The sequence below is a fragment of the Oncorhynchus mykiss genome, chromosome 19, assembly GCF_057628025.1.
Source record: "Oncorhynchus mykiss isolate SJ-2025 chromosome 19, ASM5762802v1, whole genome shotgun sequence".
Classification (NCBI taxonomy): Eukaryota; Metazoa; Chordata; class Actinopteri; order Salmoniformes; family Salmonidae; genus Oncorhynchus; species Oncorhynchus mykiss.
The window spans coordinates 54662523-54684769 of NC_143040.1; the positions used below are offsets into that span (position 1 = coordinate 54662523).

At 43.6% G+C, this 22247-nt stretch overlaps 1 protein-coding gene across 3 annotated transcripts in view; it reads left to right on the forward strand.

The window, feature by feature from the left end:
* The window catches only part of LOC110497988 (TOG array regulator of axonemal microtubules protein 1), a 36490-nt gene that overhangs the window by 9098 nt on the left and 5145 nt on the right, over positions 1–22247 (forward strand). For all 3 annotated transcript variants that reach the window (XM_021574493.3, XM_021574497.3, XM_021574498.3), the window contains 16 exons: positions 27–93; positions 4932–5057; positions 5142–5384; positions 5479–5780; positions 6142–6371; positions 6586–6686; positions 6786–6956; positions 10676–10741; positions 11145–11314; positions 11467–11644; positions 11837–12058; positions 12559–12682; positions 15062–15167; positions 15452–15687; positions 15865–16023; positions 16139–16265. In XM_021574493.3, coding sequence (XP_021430168.2) covers positions 27–93; positions 4932–5057; positions 5142–5384; positions 5479–5780; positions 6142–6371; positions 6586–6686; positions 6786–6956; positions 10676–10741; positions 11145–11314; positions 11467–11644; positions 11837–12058; positions 12559–12682; positions 15062–15167; positions 15452–15687; positions 15865–16023; positions 16139–16265 — 2628 coding nt within the window. The remainder of the gene's footprint in view (positions 1–26; positions 94–4931; positions 5058–5141; positions 5385–5478; positions 5781–6141; positions 6372–6585; positions 6687–6785; positions 6957–10675; positions 10742–11144; positions 11315–11466; positions 11645–11836; positions 12059–12558; positions 12683–15061; positions 15168–15451; positions 15688–15864; positions 16024–16138; positions 16266–22247) is intronic.

Below are 22247 nucleotides of genomic sequence, written 5' to 3' on the forward strand. Positions count from 1 at the left end.
GTTACCCCTTGATTTTATCTCCTCAGGTCATCAGTGAAGACTGCCTGTCCCATACCCGGAAGCTGAGTCCGGAGACATATGTCCCCAGTTTCGGTAAGTGCCCACTTCTGTCTCTTCCATGAATCAAGAGCTACCGCACAAGATGCAGTTCAGTTGCTGTCAGTGCTGAAGTTAGCCAGGTTATAGATTAAACCAGTTTTGAATAGGATTATCACACAGAGTCAATGGATCCACACCATTGCATGCCATTCAGAGCACTGACATGACTGAGTAGAAAGAAGAGTGCCATGCAGGTCTCGCGCAACAAAGATTAAACAAATTCATAGCCGTTGGTTATTGCTGTACATTATAGGGAAATAATGCCCAGTAGAACGCCTTTTAAGCCAATCAGAAACTAGTATTTAACAATTCCATGGCGTAATTGCCTATATTTTGCTGCCATTGTTGGGAAGACATTGAGTACACAAGACAAGTACCAAGCAAGGCCAGTATGGACATTAGCATGCTTCACCCTTGAAATCCTAACCACTGTTGTGCTTTCCATCTTGAACTGGTGTAAAAATGTCTCTACAAGAATGCATAGGTAGATGGAGAGTTGTGTAATGTATTGTGACAATATATGGAGGTGTCCTTGAAGTGATGGGGTGGTGCTTTCTCTAAACATGGTTGATGTGTCAGTGGGAGTCAGTCAGTCACTCCTCTTCATGTTCCTGCTGTTTAGCACCAATGCCGTTCGTAGGCGTTCAATAAATAGACACTTAATATGAGGCATGGAGGCTGGCATTGAGAATGAGTTGTTGAGAATGCAATAAGTTAGTACTAAACCTTGATCTGGTTCTCACTATGAAAACAGTGTGATCAAATACATTCATTTTGTGTTCTCTGTTGACAAAGGAGAATATATGAGGTATTGATTTTTAGGTAGGAAGGCCAGTAATTACTAAAGTTGATGAAAGCAATAGTTAGCTTCAGTGATTTATCAGAGTTCCTCCACTTTGCAGTCACAGTTGGTTTGTGATCACGGCCACCACCCTGTCGGAGGCTTCCTTCCCATTGCAGTCAACTAGCCCACGGTTGACTTGGCTCACTGAAAAGACCCAGTCAGACAACCAGAGGCAGTGGTCAGGAGAAAAGCTCTCAAAGGATGGAAAGGACCAGACTAGGTGGGGAAGCCAATAGAGATTATACAGCAGATACTGTGTCATAAACTTGGTATCATCTGAAGCGGGAATGCTAGCGATAGTACTTAGGTATTCAATTGCCAGGGTATTTTTGTGTAACTTGACCTCTCGTCAAGATACCTTACAGTGAAGCAGCGGAATAGTGACAGGAGAATAAGATGCATGCTACACTCCTGATGTGGTTTGTATGGTTGGTTGATTTGGACATAATAAGAATTGTTCTGTTATAGGACTTAGAAACTAGTACCTCCACTACTTTTAGTACCTTCTGGTATACTAGAGCTGGGCGATATGCCCTAAAAATCATCTCAATTATTATTATTTTTGCTTATGGGCAAATCACGATATATATACAGTACCAGTCAAAAGTTTGGACACCTACTCATTCAAGGGTTTTTCTTTATTTGTACTATTTTCTACATTGTAGAATAATAGTGAAGACATCAAAACTATTAAATAACACATGGAATCAAGTAGTAACCTAAAAAGTGTTAAACAAATCTAAATATATTTTATATTTGAGATTCTTTAAAGTAGCCACCCTTTGCCTTGATGACAGCTTTGCACACTACATTTGAACAGCATGCTAGTTTGTCCACTTTGTTCAGATGTTGAAATCACGTGAACTTACTTATTTCTCAGAATGAGAACGAATTGCCAATTCCTTATACACTGAGTATACAAAACATTATGAACTCCTGCTCTTTCAGTGACATAGACTGACCAGGTGAATCCAGGTGAAAGCTAGGATCCCTTATTGATGTCACTTGTTAAATCCACTCCAATTAGTGTAGATGAAGTGGAGGGGACAGGTTAAAGAATAATTTTTAAGCTTTGAGACATAGATTGTGTATGTTAACCCTAACCTTTAGCAATGCTGCTGTGTTTTTCATGGTCAACAGTTTCCCGTATGTATCAAGAGTGGTCCACCACTCAAAAGACATCAAGCCAACTTGGCACAAATGTGGGAAGCATTGGAGTCAACATGGGCCAGCATCCCTGCGCAAATCAATATTAGGAAGGTGTTCTTAATGTTTTGTACACTCAGTGTATAATTGTTTTATGCTTATTGCACATTTATAAACGGACTAGACAGCCAGTATAACAGTCTGGCTAAAATGCTGGCTTAATGCCGCGCGTGTCAAACTGAGCATTCATTTTCCAGAATCAATGTTCATTGATACTCCTGTTTTAGTAGCGTCTACTCTGCACACACTTTGAGGAGTTTATTCATAAAAGGGGTAGTGTTGGAAAGGTTAACTACTCTTCTATTACAGTAAAATAATCTCTTAATGTCTTTTGGTGTCTAAATTACCGATTCTGTTGGACCAAACCTCAAATGCAATTAGTGTGCAAAGCTGGTATCAAGGCAAAGGGTGGCTACTTTGAGGAATCTCAAATATAACATATCTTTTTATTTGTTTTCACGTTTGGTTAGTACATGATTCCATATGTGTTATTTCATAAACTCAGCAAAAAAATAAATGTCCCTTTTTCAAGACCCTGTCTTTCAAAGATAATTCGTAAAAATCTAAATAACTTCACAGATCTTCATTGTAAAGGGTTTAAACACTGTTTCCCATGCTTGTTCAATGAACCATAAACAATTAATGAACATGCACCTGTGGAACGGTCGTTAAGACACTAACAGCTTACAGACAGTAGGCAATTAAGGTCACAGTTATGAAAACTTAGGACACTAAAGAGGCCTTTCTACTAACTGAAAAAACCCAAAAGAAAGATGCCCAGGGTCCCTGCTCATCTGCGTGAATATGCCTTAGGCATGCTGCAAGGGGGCATGAGGACTGCAGATGTGGCCAGGGCAATAAATTGCAATGTTTGTACTGTGAGACGCCTAAGACAGCGCTACAGGGAGACAGGACGGACATCTGATTGTCCTCGCAATGGCAGACCACGTGTAACAACACCTGCACAGGATCGGTACATCCGAACATCACACCTGCAGGACAGGTACAGGATGGCAACAACAACTTCCCAAGTTACACCAGGAACGCACAATCCCTCCATCAGTGCTCAGACTGTCCACAATAGTCTGAGAGAGGCTGAACTGAGGGCTTGTAGGCCTGTTGTAAGGCATGTCCTCACCTGACATCGCCTATGGGAACAAACCCACCGTTGCAGGACCAGACAGGACGATTCGCGGTTTTGTCTCACCAGGGGTGATGGATTCGCGTTTATCATCGAAGGAATGAGCGCTACACCGAGGCCTGTACTCTGGAACGGGATCGATTTGGAGGTGGAGGGTCCGTCATGGTCTGGGGCGGTGTGTCACCGCATCATCGGACTGAGCTTGTTGTCATTGCAGGCAATCTCAACGCTGTGCGTTACAGGGAAGACATCCTCCTCCCTCATGTGGTACCCTTCCTGCAGGCTAATCCTGACATGACCCTCCAGCATGACAATGCCACCAGCCATACTGCTCATTCTGTGTGTGATTTCCTGCAAGACATGAATGTCAGTGTTGGCCATGTCAGCCATGGCCAGCGAAGAGCCCGGATCTCAATCCCATTGTGCACGTCTGGGACCTGTTGGATCGGAGGGTAGGGCCATTCCCCCCAAAATGTCCGAGAACTTGCAGGTGCCTTGGTGGAAGAGTGGGGTAACATCTCACAGCAAGAACTAGCAAATATGGTGCAGTCCATGAGGAGGAGATGTGCTGCAGTACTTAATTCAGCTGGTGGCCACACCAGATACTGACGGTTACTTTTGATTTTGACCCTCCCCCCTTTGTTCAGGGACACATTATTCAATTTCTGTTAGTCACATGTCTGTGGAACTTGTTCAGTTTATGCCTCAGTTGTTGAATCTTGTTATGTTCATACAAATATTTACACATGTTAAACGCAGTTGACAGTGAGAGGACGTTTCTTTTTTTGCTGAGTTTAGTGTTGATGTCTTCACTATTGTTCTACAATGTTGAAAATAGTAAAAATAAAGAAAAACCCTGGAATGCGTAGGTGTGTCCAAACTTTTGACTGGTACTGTATTGCCCATCTGTACTGTATACCTACAGTATGTAATCTAACACAATGCTGAATGTATACTAGTGAATACTATTGAATCGGGTGCATTGGGAATTTGAAATGAGTCCAAAATATTGTACAAGACTTTGCTAAAGTAGCCTACAAATAATGTAAAATGATAATACAATATTTCTGCTGTATGTTTTTTGCTGTAAAGCATGCAGTGAAATACAAAAGTAAAACTTGTGTGACTTAGTTATGTGTTTTGGGGTCGGGAGTGTTTGTGACCCTCTACGTAGCCACTGTTTACAAGATTAGCCTGTGCTTGCAGGCAAGACTGGACTTGGCTATTTTTAAAGCAGGCTACAGAACACGCCAACAACTTTTACTGCACAGTATAAACAAACAGTGTCCGAACAAATGTCCCCCTTCGCTGCTCTCTCATAAAGTCTGTTTTCAAACATCACTGAACGAATCAATGGATGTTTTAACTAAGCTTTGGCTTAGCCAAAGGTATTAAACCTAGACAGAATAATTTATCAAGTGAAACAAACTAGGATCCGATTACATTCCCCATGCCAGGAACTGGGCTCACAAGCCAGCCTGACCCCAGCTTTAGCTTGGCCTCAATGAAGAGGACTCCATTGACCATATCACTTTGAAACTTAACATGAGTTGCTGAAGCAACCAGTCATCGTATTGTATTGATAGACAATATATGATGGTTGAGGTACACTACAGTAATAGCTGATTTGTTGTCCTCTAGGTTCTGCAGAGCCCCATAAAACCCTGTCCTCTAGGAGGGAATCCCCTGGACGCTTGAGAAGGAGTGGGAGCCTTGACTTAGACCCTGACATCTTTAAATCTACCAACTTCTCTGACACAGAGGGAGGTGAGGAAGTCTTTACTCTGCTCAATCTGTGCCTTCTACAGAACAGTTTCATTGAAAGGTAACTGAAGGATCTTTGTGTTGCAGTGGTACACAAGGCCCGTCTCCTCTCTGGGACCTCCGGCTTTGAGCACACCTTATCCAACCCCTCGGCCCAGGGCACCTTCCTACTGCCCTCCTACCCTCTGGCTACACTCCCCGGGGGCCTGCTGACCCCAACACTGTCCCACCGCCGCGCTGACTCCTCACTGTCAATGTCCAACACTTGGCCCAACAAGAGAGAGAGCAGCCCTCAAAGACGAGACCCCAGCCCCTGGAAAGACATATCAAGTATGGGTCTGGTGTCTTCTGCATATTGGGTAGATCTTGATAGTCATGTAATTTATTTGAGGCATGTTGTTGAGTGCTTTCTTTGTCCCCACAGGTGACTTCTCATCCAGCAGGTGTTCTCCACGGCCTCACCGTGCTTCTCTGGTGAGCTCCTCATCTGCCTCGTCTTTCCGACAGGCTCTGAGCAGGACGCGGACCGGGCTGCCTATCTCCCCATCCCCAGGCCTTCTCCTGCCAGAGCGGGGCTTGTCTCAGAATGGCCAGTGGTCTAGTCCTCTAGCTCCGTCTCCATCCAGCCTGCAGGACCACCTGTCTGAGAGGGACCTTCACCTAGACCTGGATCACCTCAGCCTGCAGGACCAAGACCAGGAAGAGGACCCCTTGGACCGGCAGGAGGTCAGGATCAATGTTTTTACACACAAGGCTCTGCTTAGTGAAGTCTCCAGATGGATTTAGCTAGGACACTGTCTTAAAGCTACCATCTTGCCATCAGGGTTTAATTCATATCTGTACTCAGAATAACTCAGTGCAGGAATATGCAATGTGGATAATGTTTCCCCTTCATTACTGCAGTGGTGGTGAAATGGGTCATATTTGGGACTAAGTATCCTTGATGTAATGTTAGTGCTGGGGGAATAGTACTCGACATCTAAATTGTCATGGATATAACACCCATGCATAAAATCTTATCTGTATGCACAGCACCCTCTTGCCTTGCTCTCAGGTTACTGATGAGCTAATGTGTTGTTGTTTATAGATGTTGAACTCCCTGCGCTCTCTGCGCTGCAGCGCAGCTAAGAAGAAGGCCAAGGTGAGTCTGAGTGGCTCAGACCCTGACCCAGATAGCCCAGACTCGGCCATGAAACTGGAGCTGGCTCTGGACTCCCCCTCTCACAACTCCCCCACCGTCACCAGTCCAGCTAGCGAGAGCGGCCTCTCCAGCCTCTACTCACCCCCAAACACCACCCTCAATGGCACCAAAACCAGGTACATTCCACAAGATTCTTAGACCTACGTAGACAACCAGTAGACTAAGTTGAACCATTTGGTTCAACTAGGTTGAACCAAATGAGATCCTGTTTCAAGAATTATGGTGGGCAAAGGGGCCATGCTATGATGGTCCCACTTTCAAGTACACACACCCAAGGTATGATGGATCTGATATCCCTCCTGATGACTCACCTCTGACCTCTTTCAAAAGCCCTGGGAATTCTGCCTCCTCTTCAACAAAGCCTCACATTGCTAGAGTGCCTTCTGCTAAGCTGAGATCTTCTGTCTCCATGGACTTCAGTGCTCTTCAAGGTACAGTGAGGATTTAACATGTAAAAGGATCTCTCTTATTACTGGCTGAGTCGTTGTTTCTATTTAGCTCTAATGGTGTTTCTGTGTTTTCTCTACCAGGCTTTCCACTCAGAGATAAAATCATACCTGAAGTGAGTGTGGTTGGTCAAAGAGTCACCTACTCGAACGGACCAATGGAACCTGAGGAAGAGGACAGGACTACAGAATACTCTCCACCCCCAAGTAGACTAGCCTGCCGTGAGCCAATCAGAGCCCTGAGGCCTGCCAAAGGTCAGTCACTGCAAAGAGGTCTGCTCCATTGAGGCATATCGCTGTCTAAAAACAGTGTATTTTCATTATGTTTGCAATATGTTGTTTGTCCAGTACTACACTGAACAAAAATATAAACAGAACATGTAAAGTGTTGGTCCCATGTTTCATGACCTGAAATAAAAGATCCCAGAAAGTTTCCATATGCACAAAAAGCTTATTTCTCTAACATTTTGTGCATACATTTGTTTATATCCCTGTTAGTAAGCATTTCTCCTTTGCCAAGATAATCCATCAACCTGACAGGTGTGGCATATCAAGAATTAAACAACACGATCATTACACAGGTGCACCTTGTGCTGGGGACAATAAAAGACCACTCTAAAATGTGCAGTTTTGTCACACAACACAATGCCATAGACGTCTCAAGTTTTGAGAGAGTATGCAATTAACATGCAGACTGCAGGAATGTCCACCAGAGCTGTTGCCAGAGAAAGTAATGTTATTTTCTCTACCACAAGCCACCTCCAATGTCGTTTTAGAGAATTCTGCAGTACGTCCAACCGGCCTCCAAACTGCAGACCACATGTAACCACGCTAGCGCAGGTGAAAATTATGAATCAGACACCTTATTGATAGCAACAGCTCATGGTCCTCAACAGAGTTCAAGTGAAGGTCAAGAAAGTCATAGAGAAAGCAGACTTTTGCAATCATCTCTGATGGGTGGTCGAATGTTCGTGGGCAAGGAATAATTAACTACATAATCTCCACCCTTCAACAACAGAGACACCGGTCTCTACATTGCAGATGAGCTGAAGGCAGTCATCAATGACCTTGGACCACAGAAGATATTTGCACTGGTGACGGACAATACTGCGAACATGAAGGCTGCTTGGTCTAAAGTGGAGGAGTCCTATCCTCACATCACATCCATTGTCTGTGCTGCTCAGGCATTGAATCTGCTCCTCAAGGACATCATGGCACTGAAAACAATGGATACACTCTACAAGAGAGGCAAGGAAATGGTTAGGTATGTGAAGGGTCATCAAGTTATAGCAGCAATCTACCTCACCAAGCAAAGTGAGAAGAATAAGAGCACCACATTGAAGCTTCACCCCTTTGGATGGTGTTGTCATCATGTTTGACAGTCTCCTGGAGGGGAAGGAGCCTCTCCAAGCAATGGCCATAACACAGTCTACCGATATGGACAGCCACATCAAGAGGATCCTCTTGGATGATGTATTTTGGGAGAGAGTGGTAAGCAGCCTGAAACTCCTGAAACCTATAGCAGTAGCCATTGCACGGATTGAGGGAGACAATTTCATCCTGTCTGATGTTCAGACTCTGCTTGCAGATACAAGTGAAGAAATCCGTACTGCCCTACCCACTTCACTGTTGCTTCAAGAAGAGGAAACTGCAGTTCTGAAATACATCAAAAAGCTTGAAAACTTCTGTCTGAAGCCCATGCACGCTGCAGAGTACATGTTGGACCCCTAGTATGCTGGAAAGAGCATCCTGTCTGGTGCAGAGATCAACACAGCCTATGGTGTCATCACTACCATGTCTCGCCACCTTGGCCTGGATGAGAGAAGGGTTCTTGGTAGTCTGGTGAAGTACACTTCCAAGCAAGGGCTTTGAGATGGAGATGCAATATGGCAGTCATGCCAACATATCTCATCAGCCACCTGGTGGAAGGGACTTTGTGGATCTGAGGCTCTTTCCCCTGTTGCCTCCATCATCCTCTAAATCCCACCAACTTCAGCCGCCTCAGAAACACACACCAAAGCATGCAACAGGCTGACGAATACAAGGGTTGAAAAATTGGTGGCCATCCGGGCAAATTTGAGGCTTTTTGAGCCTGACAACGAGCCATCCTCAACAAGGTTGGAAAGTGACAGTGAAGATGAGGCCTCAGAGTCTGATGTTCAAGAGGTGGACATTGAGGAGGACCAGGGAGAAGACATGAAACCTGAGAGGAAGACAACCAAAGCTTTAGTTTCTAGACTATGTATATGTTGAAAATGTTTTTTGGAGATGTGATGGATCATTGGGGATCATTCAACATTCCCTTTATTTTGTTGCTCAGTGAAATCATCCCATGTGAAGTGTCAACTCATTTAATTAAAGTTCAATTCATAACTAAATATATTTTTTTATTTATATTGGAAGGATTTAGTCATTTGCAATTATGTCTACTTATAAGGTTAAATGTTTGTTTCTGTTTCCATATGATATGGTAAATCTATCCAATGCAAAAAACATCTACATTTAAATGGTATTACAATTTTTCTCAATTGCTAAAACACAATTACTGAAACCTTGCTCCATTTCTTGAAAACATTAAACACAAAACCTCATCTTCAAGCACTATTTACATAACCTTTGACTCCTCTTGCAAAATGAAACATTCGCCTCAAAACTTTTTTACCTGTGTTCAAAATCAAACACTGCTCTCAAATCATAAACAAAGTGATCAAAATTATATACACTCTCAAGCAGTCAATAAACAATATACCGAAAAATAGAAAACACATTGTTCAAAACATACAATTCTCAGGGAGAAGTACATTTTTAATCAAAATAAATATTCATATTTTTCCATCATTGTCCTTTGATGAACGAAAACATGTTCTATCATAGTAGCTCAAAATTGATCAGAAATTACTACTCTGGCTTTGCTCTTTGCAATTTTGTTTTTTGTTCCTCCTCCTTGTACCCCTATTTTTACAGTACTGTACCCTGCATCTCACAAACTTGTCCTTTGTCTCTGTGATACTGTAATTCTTGTTCTTTGTTGATATGAACCTACAACCAGTCAAAATCTATTGAGCAGTCAGTACTGTTAATAAATGGAAAGCACAATGTTCAGGGCCATACAATTCATCCATTGTACAGTATACAGCCTACAATGCACTGTACTACAGTATCCATTCTCAGACTTTCTCCTTCCCACCTTCAACAACCTGTTTGCTCTCTGAACTGGCTTATATTGGTTGTGTCGCATCATTTGAAACAGGTTAAATCAATTTTGAGTGGTTGTGTTCAATCAATGACATATGTTCTCTATTTGTATTTGATTGTTGCCACTTGTGTTTACCAGTATGGATGACATGTGCATTAGAGTGCAGAATGTGTTTTGAGAATGAGAATGTGTTTAGAGTTTTGCTGAAAAGTCTAAGTGAGATCTGCAAATTGTGTTTTATCATGTGAAATGGTTTAAGGTATTGACAACAGACTGCATAATTAGCTAAATGAGTCCAGGCAACTGATAACTTTGTTCAGCCAATGGGTTTTAGTGTTTTAGCAATTGAGAAAAACTGTAATATCAATTTGCAAATATTTCCATTAATTCCCATATATTCCTGTTAATTCCCACGGAAAGTTTCCATTTCTGAATATTCCCCAACATGTGCAACCCCAAACATTCCACAGGCCACAATCAACAGCCTGATCAAGTCTATGCGAAGGAGATGTGTCGTGCTGCATAAGGCAAATGGTGGTCCCATCAGATACTGACTTATTTTCTGATCCACGCCCCTACATTTTTTACAATTATCTGACCAACCAATGCACATCTGTATTCCCAGTCATGTGAAATCCATAAATTAGGGGCTACTGAATTTATCTCAACTGACTAATTTCCTTATATGAACTGTAACTCAGTAAAACATTTGAAATTGTTGCATGTTGAGTTTATATTTTTGTTCAGTATATGTGTTTCTCCATTATCTGTTCCTCAGGTTCCCAGAGCTACAGCAACAGGAACTCACCAGCCACTGACATGCCTGAAGGTGTGGTTGGCAGAGGTCAGGCCACATCCGTCTTATTTACGACTCTGTGCCATTGTTCAGATATCCAATATTGTGTTCTGAGGTCGTGATGTTCTGGTTCAGGGCTGTGTTTAACAACAGATCGCCAAGTCTCACAGTACACAAGGCCCTGCCTGGGGCCACACAGTATCAGGGCCAAGTTTAAAGAATTGTTTGGAATAACTCTTGTGGTTGGCAATATACTTACTGTTGGCAGATAAACAGATGCTAAGACATGCAAAGGACAGAGCATGCCATATTTTGGAAGTCATCACTGCTTACAGTATTTTCTAGCTATGTGAATACACTGTGCTGCTTAAAGTTTCAGCTTTGCTGAATAATGGTGTCAATGAAAATGAGCTTAAGCACTCTTGAATTTTCCTCACCTCCCCCTCTGCAGGAGTGTTTGGCTCGGTGGTTCTGTCCAGCCGTCCAGGGGTTGCCATGTCGATGGAGCAGGGTGACTGTATGACCAGGCTGCCCAGTGACCCCCCAACTGGCATCTATGGCCATGCAGTCCCCGGCAACCATCTGGACCCCGACGACATCCCAGCCTCAGAGGTGGCCAGGGTGAGCAGGTCCACCATACTGTACATACACCACCAACAACCTCTTTGATACTACATTTCCCATCAGGCTTTGCAGCTTGAAAAAAATTGCCCTCTACCACTGCTATCAGTCTGTGGAATGTGTGTAACTGGGGGTTGTGTGTTTGTGTGCAGGATAAGGAGAAGGTGAGAATGACAAGGTTTGCTCGGGACAAGATGCGGCAGCACCGATTGGAGCAGCAGGAGGGCCAGGTTGCCCTGGGGGATCGCCAGAGAGCTGATAGGATGCGTCTGCGCCTCAGACAGGTGCAAAATGACGTGGCTACAGAGGATACAGCAGCCATTTCCAACGGTGCAATATTTCTTCCTTAACCCTCCAAGACTATCCTTTACCCTAGTACAAGCTTTCACTTCATGCACTAGAATCTAAATAAACTGGCTTTTGTTATGTTGCAATAATTTGGGTAATTCTACTCTGACAGTAGGATGTCTTCCTGCGTGGGCTTTTGGCTCATCTCTAAAATGTTTTTTCTTCCCCTAACAGACTTTCATTTGAATGGTAGCATGGTGACGTCCACCAAGGCTGACTCTCTCCAAGACGAGTCACCCACCAGCCCCCAGGGATCCCAGAGCCCTATTAAATGTTTCAGTCCCCCCCACCAGCCCAGCCCCCCCACGGTCCCTGCCAACCCCGGGAGCACCCTGCCCCGCCTGAGGAGGGCTCCCAGTCTCAGCAGGACACGGCTGTCTCTCTCACACAGCTCAGGTCAGTGTAACATTCTGGCAGTCATCATGTAATATCTTTGCAGTTATAGGGTTATAGCAGCTAAAGCGCTACACTGTTTTTCATTATATCGTTCAATACAGAACTGTTTGTTCTGTGATTTCTCTCATTAATTTGAGCAACTTAATGATGTTTTTTTAACATGGTGAATAGATTAATAAGTCAACACATCATATCTCACTCAGGCATTTAGGTATAGCCTGACTCGAAAGTGTTTTAATGCACTACTAATTAGCCCCTCAGAGCCCCCCAACAGTAGCAGAGGTAAAGCAATGGTAAATGAGATGTAGATAATGGAGTGCAATGCTTTGTTTTCACACATTCTATTAATACATCTCCCACGCACGCTGCTTCATTTAGCCAATGACTGATACAACTGTAATGTACCAATAGAGGTGTAATGTAACAATCTGCTGTGTGTTGTTGTGGCCATAGAGATACGTTATAATAGTGTTGTGTTTAATGATATGGTTGTCCTCCAGATGAGATGTCCCCAGGCATTCCCAGCCAGAAGAGAGACCTGACAGAGCAGCCTGAACTACGGCCCTTCTCCAAACCTGAGCTAGCACTGACACAGAGCTTCAAACTCCTCAACTCAGACGACTGGTGAGCTTTATTCTTCAGTTGGATCCCTATTGGCTGACGCTTTATCAACTGCAAATCTTCCTGGGGTCCAACTGAACCCCACCTCCCGCATTTAAAGTAACTGTCCAGTGTTTCCGGATGTCTATGAAATATGGCTAATAATTAATTACAATGAGTCAAATAATTTTTCTTCACAAAAATTGTAATTAAGGGTGTTTAAAAAAACAGCTTTTCTGTGTTGGAATGGTGTAGGCATACCCCAACAACAGAGCGGCATGGCTGCGATTCTGAATTTTCTGAAATCCAATTTTTTGTAAATAAATACACTACGCGACCAAAAGTATATGGACACCTGCTCATTGAACATCTCATTCCAAAATCATGGGCCTCCTAACAGCCTCCAGTATTCTGGAAGGCTTTCCACTAGATGTTGGAACATTGCTGACTTGCTTCCATTCAGCCACAAGAGCATTACTGAGGTTGGGCAATGATGTTGGGTGATTAGACCTGGCTCGTTGTCGGCAGTCCAATTCATCCCAAAGGTGTTTGATGGGGTTGAGGTCAGGGCTCTGTGCAGACCAGTCAAGTACTTCAACACTGATCTCAAGAAACCATTTCTGTATGGACCTCGCTTTGTGCACAGGGGCATTGTCATGCTGAAACAGGAAAGGGACTTCCCCAAACTGTTGCCACAAAGTTGGAAGCACAGAATCGTCTAGTATGTCATTGTATGCTGTAGCGTTAACATTTCCCTTCACTGGAACTAAAGGGCCTAGCCCGAACCATGAAAAACAGGCCCGCAGGTAGCATTCTCCTGGCATCCGCCAAACCCAGAATCGTCCGTTAGACTGCCAGATGGTGAAGCGTGATTCATCACTCCAGAGAATGCGTTTCCTCTACTGCAGTCCAATGGCGGCGGGCTTTACACCCCTTTTGCCAACACTTGGCAATTGCACGTTGGTGATCTTAGTCTTGTTTGCAGCTGCTCGGCCATGGAAACCCATTTCATGAAGATCCCGAAAAACAATTATTGTGCTGACTTTGCTTCTAGAGGCGTTTGGAACTTGTTAATAACTGTTGGAACCGAGGTCATACGATTTGTACTCAGCACTCGGCGGTCCCATTCTGTAAACTTATGTGGCCTACCACTTCGCTGCTGAGCCGTTGTTGCTCCTAGACGTTTCCACATCACAATAACAGCACTTACAGTTGACCGGGGTAGCTCTAGCAGGGCAGAAATTTGACACACTGACTTGTTGGAAAGGTGGCATCCTATGACGGTGCCATGTTGAAAGTCACTGTGCTCTTCAGTAAGGCCATTATAGTGTAAATGTTTGTTTATGGAGATTGCATGGCTGTGTGCTAGATTTTATACACCTGTCAGCAACGGTGTGGCTGAAATAGCCAGATCCACTAATTTGAAGGGGTGTCCACATACTTTTCTATATAGTGTATATAGGGATTTCTGCAAATTTTTTTTATTTACATTTTTTATGTAACCTTTATTTAACTAGGCAAGTCAGATTAAGAACAAATTCTTATTTACAATGACGGCCAAAACCGACGCCGCCCTATGGGACTCCCAATCAAGGCCGGATGTGACACAGCCTGGATTCGAACCAGGGAATGCCTCTAGCAAAGAAATACAGACCTCTGCGCCACTCGGGAGGATCCCGAGGACCCTGCAGGATCCGCTACCGCTTCCTCCTCCTTTCAGCTGCGGCTCAGTGCTCCGCTGCTGCGTAAACACGAAAGACAGTTTGAACACACGTAGTTCTTTGTTGTAACAGTAATCTATTGCAAACATAAGCACCACATAACATGCAATGTAGTGATTTCATGTTCTTTTTTCAGGTGAGTTAGCCTATATGCAGCTATTTAGGCAAGCTATATGTATGCAGCATATCAAACAAGCAAGACACAGACAGGCAGTCAACATTGATTTAATGTGCAAACATTGGCTATTGGGAGGCAGACAGGCAGTCAATGTCATAGTGTTCTTTATTCAGCAACTCTGGCCATATGACTGAAACGCTGATAGATTTGCCCCAATGCAATGTGTAGACTGCGTCTTGCTTGTGCTACAGTAATATGTGTTACAGCAGACAGAAGGTTGTAGCCTTCATAATATATTTTTTAAATGTTCTTTCAAATTGCTGCAGTTTGAGTTTTTAAGTGTTTTCTCTCCAAATTATGCTTTGGCCAGAAATACGAGTATAGGACGAGTCAACAACATTTCACTGGACTTTTCATTTGTAACTGGACAGTTACTTTAACCAGATGCTATACTTCAACATTGTCTAGTAAGACCCTATGTCAAAAGTCAATGTATGACTGTTCTATGCATATAAGCAATGGATTGGATTTACAAAATGTATATTTCTCTATTTTTGATTGAAGGGAGAAGAAGATTGAGGGCCTGACCTTTCTCCGTGGTCTGACGCAGTACCATTCAGACATACTGCTTAACAGGCTGCATGACGTCTGTCTCGCACTCATCCAAGAGGTACGACCACGACTCCTCATTCTTTTAGTCTTCTATAAATGTTCACGTGAAACGGCAGTCCATTGTCCTGGGGACCTTCATCCAATCCCCTTCTATTCATAATCTCTGCCTCAATCAATTCAATACAGGGTGGTTCTTGTAGACTTTAGCCCTCAATGATTGATTTTCCTATGTCCTGATTAGGACATTTGACCATTAATTTGACCATCCTTCCTCAGATGTCTGATTAGAATTTTTTTTATCTAACTGATTTAATGATATCATCTGAGTGTATTGCTCCTCAGGTGAGGAACCTTCGTTCGGGTGTGTCCCGTGTTGCGGTTGGGGTAATGGGTGAGCTGTACACTGCTCTGCAGAAGGGCATGGACCAGGAGCTGGAGGGCACAGCCAAGGCTCTGCTGCAGAAAGCTGGGGAGTCCAACGCCTTCATCAGACAGGATGTGGATGCAGCGTTGGACAGCATGGTGCAACACTGCACCCCGACACGCAGCCTGAATGCTCTGCTCACCAGCGGCCTCAGGTCAGACACACTCACAAGAAAGCACTTTTAGCAGTTCTTTACCTGAATTAGGGCTACATGCTTTGCGTGTAGACATTACATTTTTATTATGCTTGTATCTTATCATTAAAATAGGTCATTAGGCTTTATTTTCTATGTGGCGCTGACCACATCCCTGATATTGTCTCTTGTGAACAGTCACCTGAACTCTGTGGTGAGGAAGTGCGCGGGTCATCACATGGCCAACCTGATGGAGAACATTGGTGCTGCCCGCCTGCTGTCTGGAGGGAAAGACCTCACCGACCGAATACTACCTGCCGTCACCAAGCTGGCACAAGACTCCTCCCAGGAAGCTAGGTAGGGAGGGAATTCTGTTCAATACCAATGAGTGTTTGTTTTAATAGTAGCAGGTGTGTCTGTTATCAATAGAGTGAGTGACATTGTTTGACTCTGAGGCTGTTCTGCTTCTCAGGTACCAGGGGCGCCGGATGCTGTTATTTCTGTCACTGCACAGTGATTTCGATAAGATGTTGGAGAAATATATCCCTGCCAAAGACCTGGCTCCCATCAGAGACACTGTCTTCACACTGAAGACTAAGGTACAGAACACTGTCTCCACAATGAACACTAAGGTACAGCACACTGTCTCCACACTGAACACTAAGGTACAGAACACTGTCTAACTGAGAAGGTGTGTGGGACTGTTATGAGTCATTCCTGTCTATTTTAGTCTCCCCTTGCTGGGGACTTGCGTTTTGAGACAAGACACTGTTACTGTAAGAAAGCAGCAGTTTAGACAGGAAACGCCACATTCGTTTAACCATTTATTAGAAAAGACGACAATAAATGCAGTACATTAGTCTTTGCGTTAGGCTCTGCTCCTTCATGGCAGCTATACCAATGCCAAAGTATACTATACCAATGCCTCTGACTGTACAAAAGCAGAGCCCAAACAAGTGGAGGCTGGGGAGAGTGGTGGGAAAGCAGAAAACAGAAATGAATGGCGAGTAACGTGTTACAGCAATGGCATGTCACACCAGCACATGGCACTGGGCAGCAGCCATCAGAATGTGTGTGCAGAACCCGGTCAACTAAATAAACCGCCATATTAAGGTAGCGTGATGAATCTAATTGCTGCAATATCAGCTGATGCTATCAGTTGGGGTTCCTGTATGAACCTGCTGCACTTAATTTACAGTACCGGTCAAAAGTTTGGACACACCTACTCATTCCAGGGTTTTCCTTTATTTGTACTATTTTCTACATTGTAGAATAATAGAGAATACATCAAAACTATGAAATGACACATATGGAATCATGTAGTAACCAAAAAAGTGTTAAACATATCAAAACATATTTAATATTTGAAATTCTTCAAAGAAGCCACCTTATGCCTTTTTATTTATACTTTTTTTTACCTTTATTTAACTTCATATGGATCAACTTCCGGTGAAATTGCAGAGCGCGAAATTCAAATTAAATTACTATAAATATTTAACTTTCATGAAATCACAAGTGCAATACATCAAAAATAAAGCTTAACTTGTTGTTAATCCAGCCGCCGTGTCAGATTTCAAAAAGGCTTTACCGTGAAAGCAAACCATGCGATTATCTGAGGACAGCGCTCAGCACACATAACATTACAAACAGTTAGCAGCCAAGTAGATTAGTCACGAAAGTCAGAAATGGCAATACAATTAATCACTTACCTTTGATGATCTTCGTATGGTTGCACTCACAAGACTCCCAGTTACACAATAAATGTTTGTTTTGTTCAATAAAGTCCCTCTTTATATCCAAAAACATCAATTTTGTTGGCGCGTTTTGTTCAGTAATCCAATGGCTCAAATGCGGTCACAACTGGCAGTTGTATAGTATCCGTAAAGTTCGTAGAAACATGTCAAACAATGTTTACAATCAATCCTCAGGTTGTTTTTAGCCTAAATAATCGATAATATTTCAGCCGGATAACGTTGTCAATATAAAAGAAAAACAAGAAAGGCACGCTCTCGGTCGTGCGCAGTAACCAGCTCTGGGGTCACCCCAGGGTCCACTCACTCAATGTGGTCATTCTCCCTCATGTTTCAGAATAAAAGCCTGAAACAATGACTAAAGACGGTTCACAACTAGTGGAAGCCATAGGGAACGGAATCTGGGTCCTATCCCTTTAAATGGTGAATAGGCTTTCATTGGCAAAACAGCCATTTCAAAATAATGGCACTTCCTGGATGGATTTTCCTCAGGTTTTCGCCTGCCATATCAGTTCTGTTATACTCACAGACATTATTTTAACAGTTTTGGAAACTTTAGAGTGTTTTCTATCCAAATCTACCAATTATATGCATATATAGCTTCTGGGCCTGAGTAGCAGGCAGTTTACTTTGGGCGTGCTTTTCATCCAAAATTCCGAATGCTATCCTATCCTAAAAAAGTTAACCAGGTAGGCCAGTTGAGAACAAGTTTTCATTTACAACTGCGACCTAGCCAAGATAAAGCAAAGCAGTGCAACAAAAACAACACCACAGAGTTACACATAAACAAACGTACAGTCAATAACACAATCAAAAAATCAATGTACAGTGTGTGCAAATGTAGAAGAGTAGGGAGGTAAGGCAATAGACTCCATGGGGGCGAAATAATTACAATTTAGCATTAACACTGGAGTGATAGATATGCAAGTTGAGATACTGGGGTGCAAAAGAGCAAGAGGATAAGTAACAATATGGGGATGAGGTAGTTGGGTGTGCTATTTACAGATTGGCTGTGTACATGTATAGTGATCAATAAGCTGCTCTGACAGCTGATGCTTATAGTTAGAGAGGGAAATATACGTCTCCAGCTTCAGTGATTCTTGCAATTAGTTACAGTCATTGGCAGCAGAGAACTGGAAGGAAAGGCGGCCAAAGAAGTGTTGGCTTTGGGGATGATCAGTGAAATATACCTGCTGGAGCGCGTGCTACAGGTGGATGTTGCTATGGTGACCAGTGAGCTGAGATAAGGCGGGGCTTTACCTAGCATAGATTTATAGATGACCTGGAGCCAGTGGGTTTGGCGACAAATATGTAGTGAGGGCCAGCCAACGAGAGCATACAGGTTGCAGGGGTGAGTAGTATATGGAGTTTTGGTGACAAAACGGATGGCACTGTGATAGTCTATATCCAGTTTGCTGAGTAGAGTGTTGGAGGCTATTTAGTAAATGACATTGCCGAAGTCAAGGATCAGTAGGATAGTCCATTTTATGAGGGTATTTTTGGCAGCATGAGTGAAGGAGGCTTTGTTGCGAAATAGGAAGCCGATTCTAGATTTGATTTTGGGTTGGAGATGCTTAATAATGTGAGTCTGGAAGGAGAGTTTACAGTCTAACCAGACACCTAGGGATTTGTAGTTGTCCGCATATTCTAAGTCAGAACTATCCAGAGTAGTGATGCTAGTCAGGCGGGAGGGTGCGGGGCAGTAATCGGTTGAAGAGCATGAGTTTTACTTTTAAAAGCAGTTGGAGGTCACGGAAGGAGTGTTGTATGGCATTGAGGCACGTTTGGAGGTTTGTTAGCACAGTGTCCAAAGAAGTGCCAGATGTATACAGAATGGTGTCGTCTGCGTAGAGGTGGATCAGAGAATCACCAGCAGCAAGAGCAACATCGTTGATATTTACAGAGAAAAGAGTCAGCCTGAGAATTGATATCTGTGGCACCCCCATAGAGACTGCCAGAGGTCCGGACAACAGGCCCTCCGATTTGACACACTGAACTCTGTCTGAGAAGTAGTTGGTGAACCAGGCAAAGCAGTCATTTGAGAAGCAAAGGCTATTGAGTCTGACGATAAGAATGCGGTGATTGACAGAGTCGAAAGCCTTGGCTAGGTCGATGAAGACGGCTGCACAGTACTGTCTTTTATCGATGGCAGTTATGATATCGTTTAGGACCTTGAGCGTGGCTGAGGTGCACCAATGACCAGCTCGGAAACCAGATTGCATAGTGGAGAAGGTATGGTGGGATTCAAAATGGTCTGTGATCTGTTTGTTAACTTGGCTTTCGAAGATTTTAGAAAGGCAGGGCAGGATGGATATAGGTCTAAACAGTTTGGGTCTAGAGTGTCTCCCCCTTTGAAGAGGGGGATGACCGCGGCAGCTTTCCAATCTTTAGTGATCTCGGACGATACGAAAGAGAGGTTGAATAGACTAGTAATAGGGGTTGCAACAATTTTGGCGGATAATTTTAGGAAGAGATGGTCCAGATTGTCTAGCCCAGCTGATTTGTAGGGATCCAGATTTTGCAGCTCTTTCAGAGCATCAGCTGTCTGGATTTGGGTGAAGGTGGAGTGGGGGGGGGCTTGCGCAAGTTGCTGCAGGGGGTGCTGAGATGTTAGCCGGGGTAGTGGTAAACAGGTGGAAAGCATGGACAGCCGTAGAAAAATGCTTATTGAAATGATCGATTATCGTAGATTTATCGGTCGTGACAATGTTTCCTATCCTCAGTGCAGTGGGCAGCTGAGAGGAGGTGCTATTTTTCTCCATGGACTTTACAGTGTCCCAAAACTTTTTGGAATTAGCGCTACAGGATGCAAATTTCTGTTTGAAAAAGCTAGGCTTAGCTTTCCAAACTGACTGAGTATATTGGTTTCTGACTTCCCTGAAAAGTTGCATATCACGGGGGCTATTCATTGCTAATGCAGAACGCCACAGGATGTTTTTGTGCTTGTCAAAGCCAGTCAAGTCTGGGGTGAACCAAGGGCTATATCTGTTCTTAGTTCTAAAAAAATTTTGATGGGACATGCTTATTTAAGATGGTGAGGAAAGCACTTTTAAATAGCAACCAGGCATCCTCTACTGACAGGATGAGATCAAAATCCTTCCAGGATACCCAGGCCAGGTTGATTACCTGCATGCTGAAGTGTTTTAGGGAGTGCTTGACAGTGATGAGGGGTGGTCGTTTGATCGCGCACCTATTACGCACGCAGGCAATGAGGCAATGATCGGTGAGATCAGGTTGAAGACAGCAGAGGTGTATTTAGAGGGCAAGTTGGTCAGGACCATATCTACGAGGGTGCTAATGGTTACAGATTTAGGGTTGTACCTGGTTGGTTCCTTGATAATTTGTTTGATTTTGAGGACATCTAGCTTAGATTGTAGGACCGACGGGGTGTTAAGCATGTCCCACTTTAGGTCACCTAACAGTACGAACTCTGAAGATCGATGGGAGAAAATCAATCCACATATGGTGTCCAGGACACAGCTGGGGGCTGAAGGGGGTCTATAACAAGCAGCAATGGTGAGAGACTTGTTTCTGGGAAAGGTGGATTTTTAAAAGTATAAGCTTGAATTGTTTGGGCACAGACCTGGATAGTATGACAGAACTCTGCAGTAGATTGCAACTCCGCCCCCTTTGGCAGCTCTATCTTGTCGGAAAATGTTATAGTTAGGGATCGAAATTTCTGGATTTTTGGTGGCCTTCCTAAGCAAGGATTCAGACACGGCTAGGACATCCGGGTTGGTGGAGTGTGCTAAAGCAGTGAATAAAACAAACTTAGGGAGGCCTTAAATGACAGCTTTGCACACTCTTAGCATTTTATCGACCTGCTTCAAGAGCTGGAATGCATTTCAGTTAACAGGTGTGCCTTGTTAAAAGTTAATTTGTGGAATTTCTTCTTAATGCATTTGAGCCAATCATTTGTGTTGTGACAAGGTAGGGATGGTATACAGAAGATTGCCCTATTTGGTAAAAGACCAAGTCCATATTATGGCAAGAACAGCTCAAATAAGCAAAGAGAATCGATAATCCATTATTACTTTAAGACATGAAGGTCAGTCAATGCGGAACATTTCAAGTGCAGTCGCAAAAAACCATCAAGCGCTATAATGAAACTGTCTCTCATGAGGACTGCCACAGGAAAGGAAGACCCAGAGTTACCTCTGTGGCAGAGGATAAGTTCATTAGAGTTACCAGCTTCAGATTACAGCCCAAATAAATGCTTTACATAGTTCAGTAACAGACACATCTCACCATCAACTGTTCAGAGGAGACTGTGTGAAACAGGCCTTCATTGTCAAATTGCTGCATAGAAACCACTACTAAAGGAAACCAATAGAAGAAGAGACTTGCTTGGGCCAAGAAACACTAGCAATGGGCATTAGACCAGTGGAAATCTGTCTTTGTCTTTGTGAGACGCAGAGTAGGTGAACGGATGATCTCGGCATGTGTGGTTCCCACCGTGAAGCATGGAGGAGGAGGTGTGATGGTGTGGGGGTGCTTTGCTGGTGACACTGTCTGTGATTTATTTCGAATTCAAGGCACACTTAACCAGCATGGCTAGCACAGCATTCTGCGGCGATACGCCATCCCATCTGGTTTGCACACATCATTTGTTTTTCAACAGGACAATGACCCAACACACCTCCAGGCTGTGTAAAGGCTATTTGACCAAGAAGAAGAGTGATGGAGTGCTGCATCAAATGACCTGGCCTCCACAATCACCCGACCTCAACCCAATTGAGATGGTTTGGGATGATTTGGACCGCAGAGTGAAGGAAAAGAAGCCAACAAGTGCTCAGCATATGTGGGAACTCCTTCAAGACTGTTGGAAAA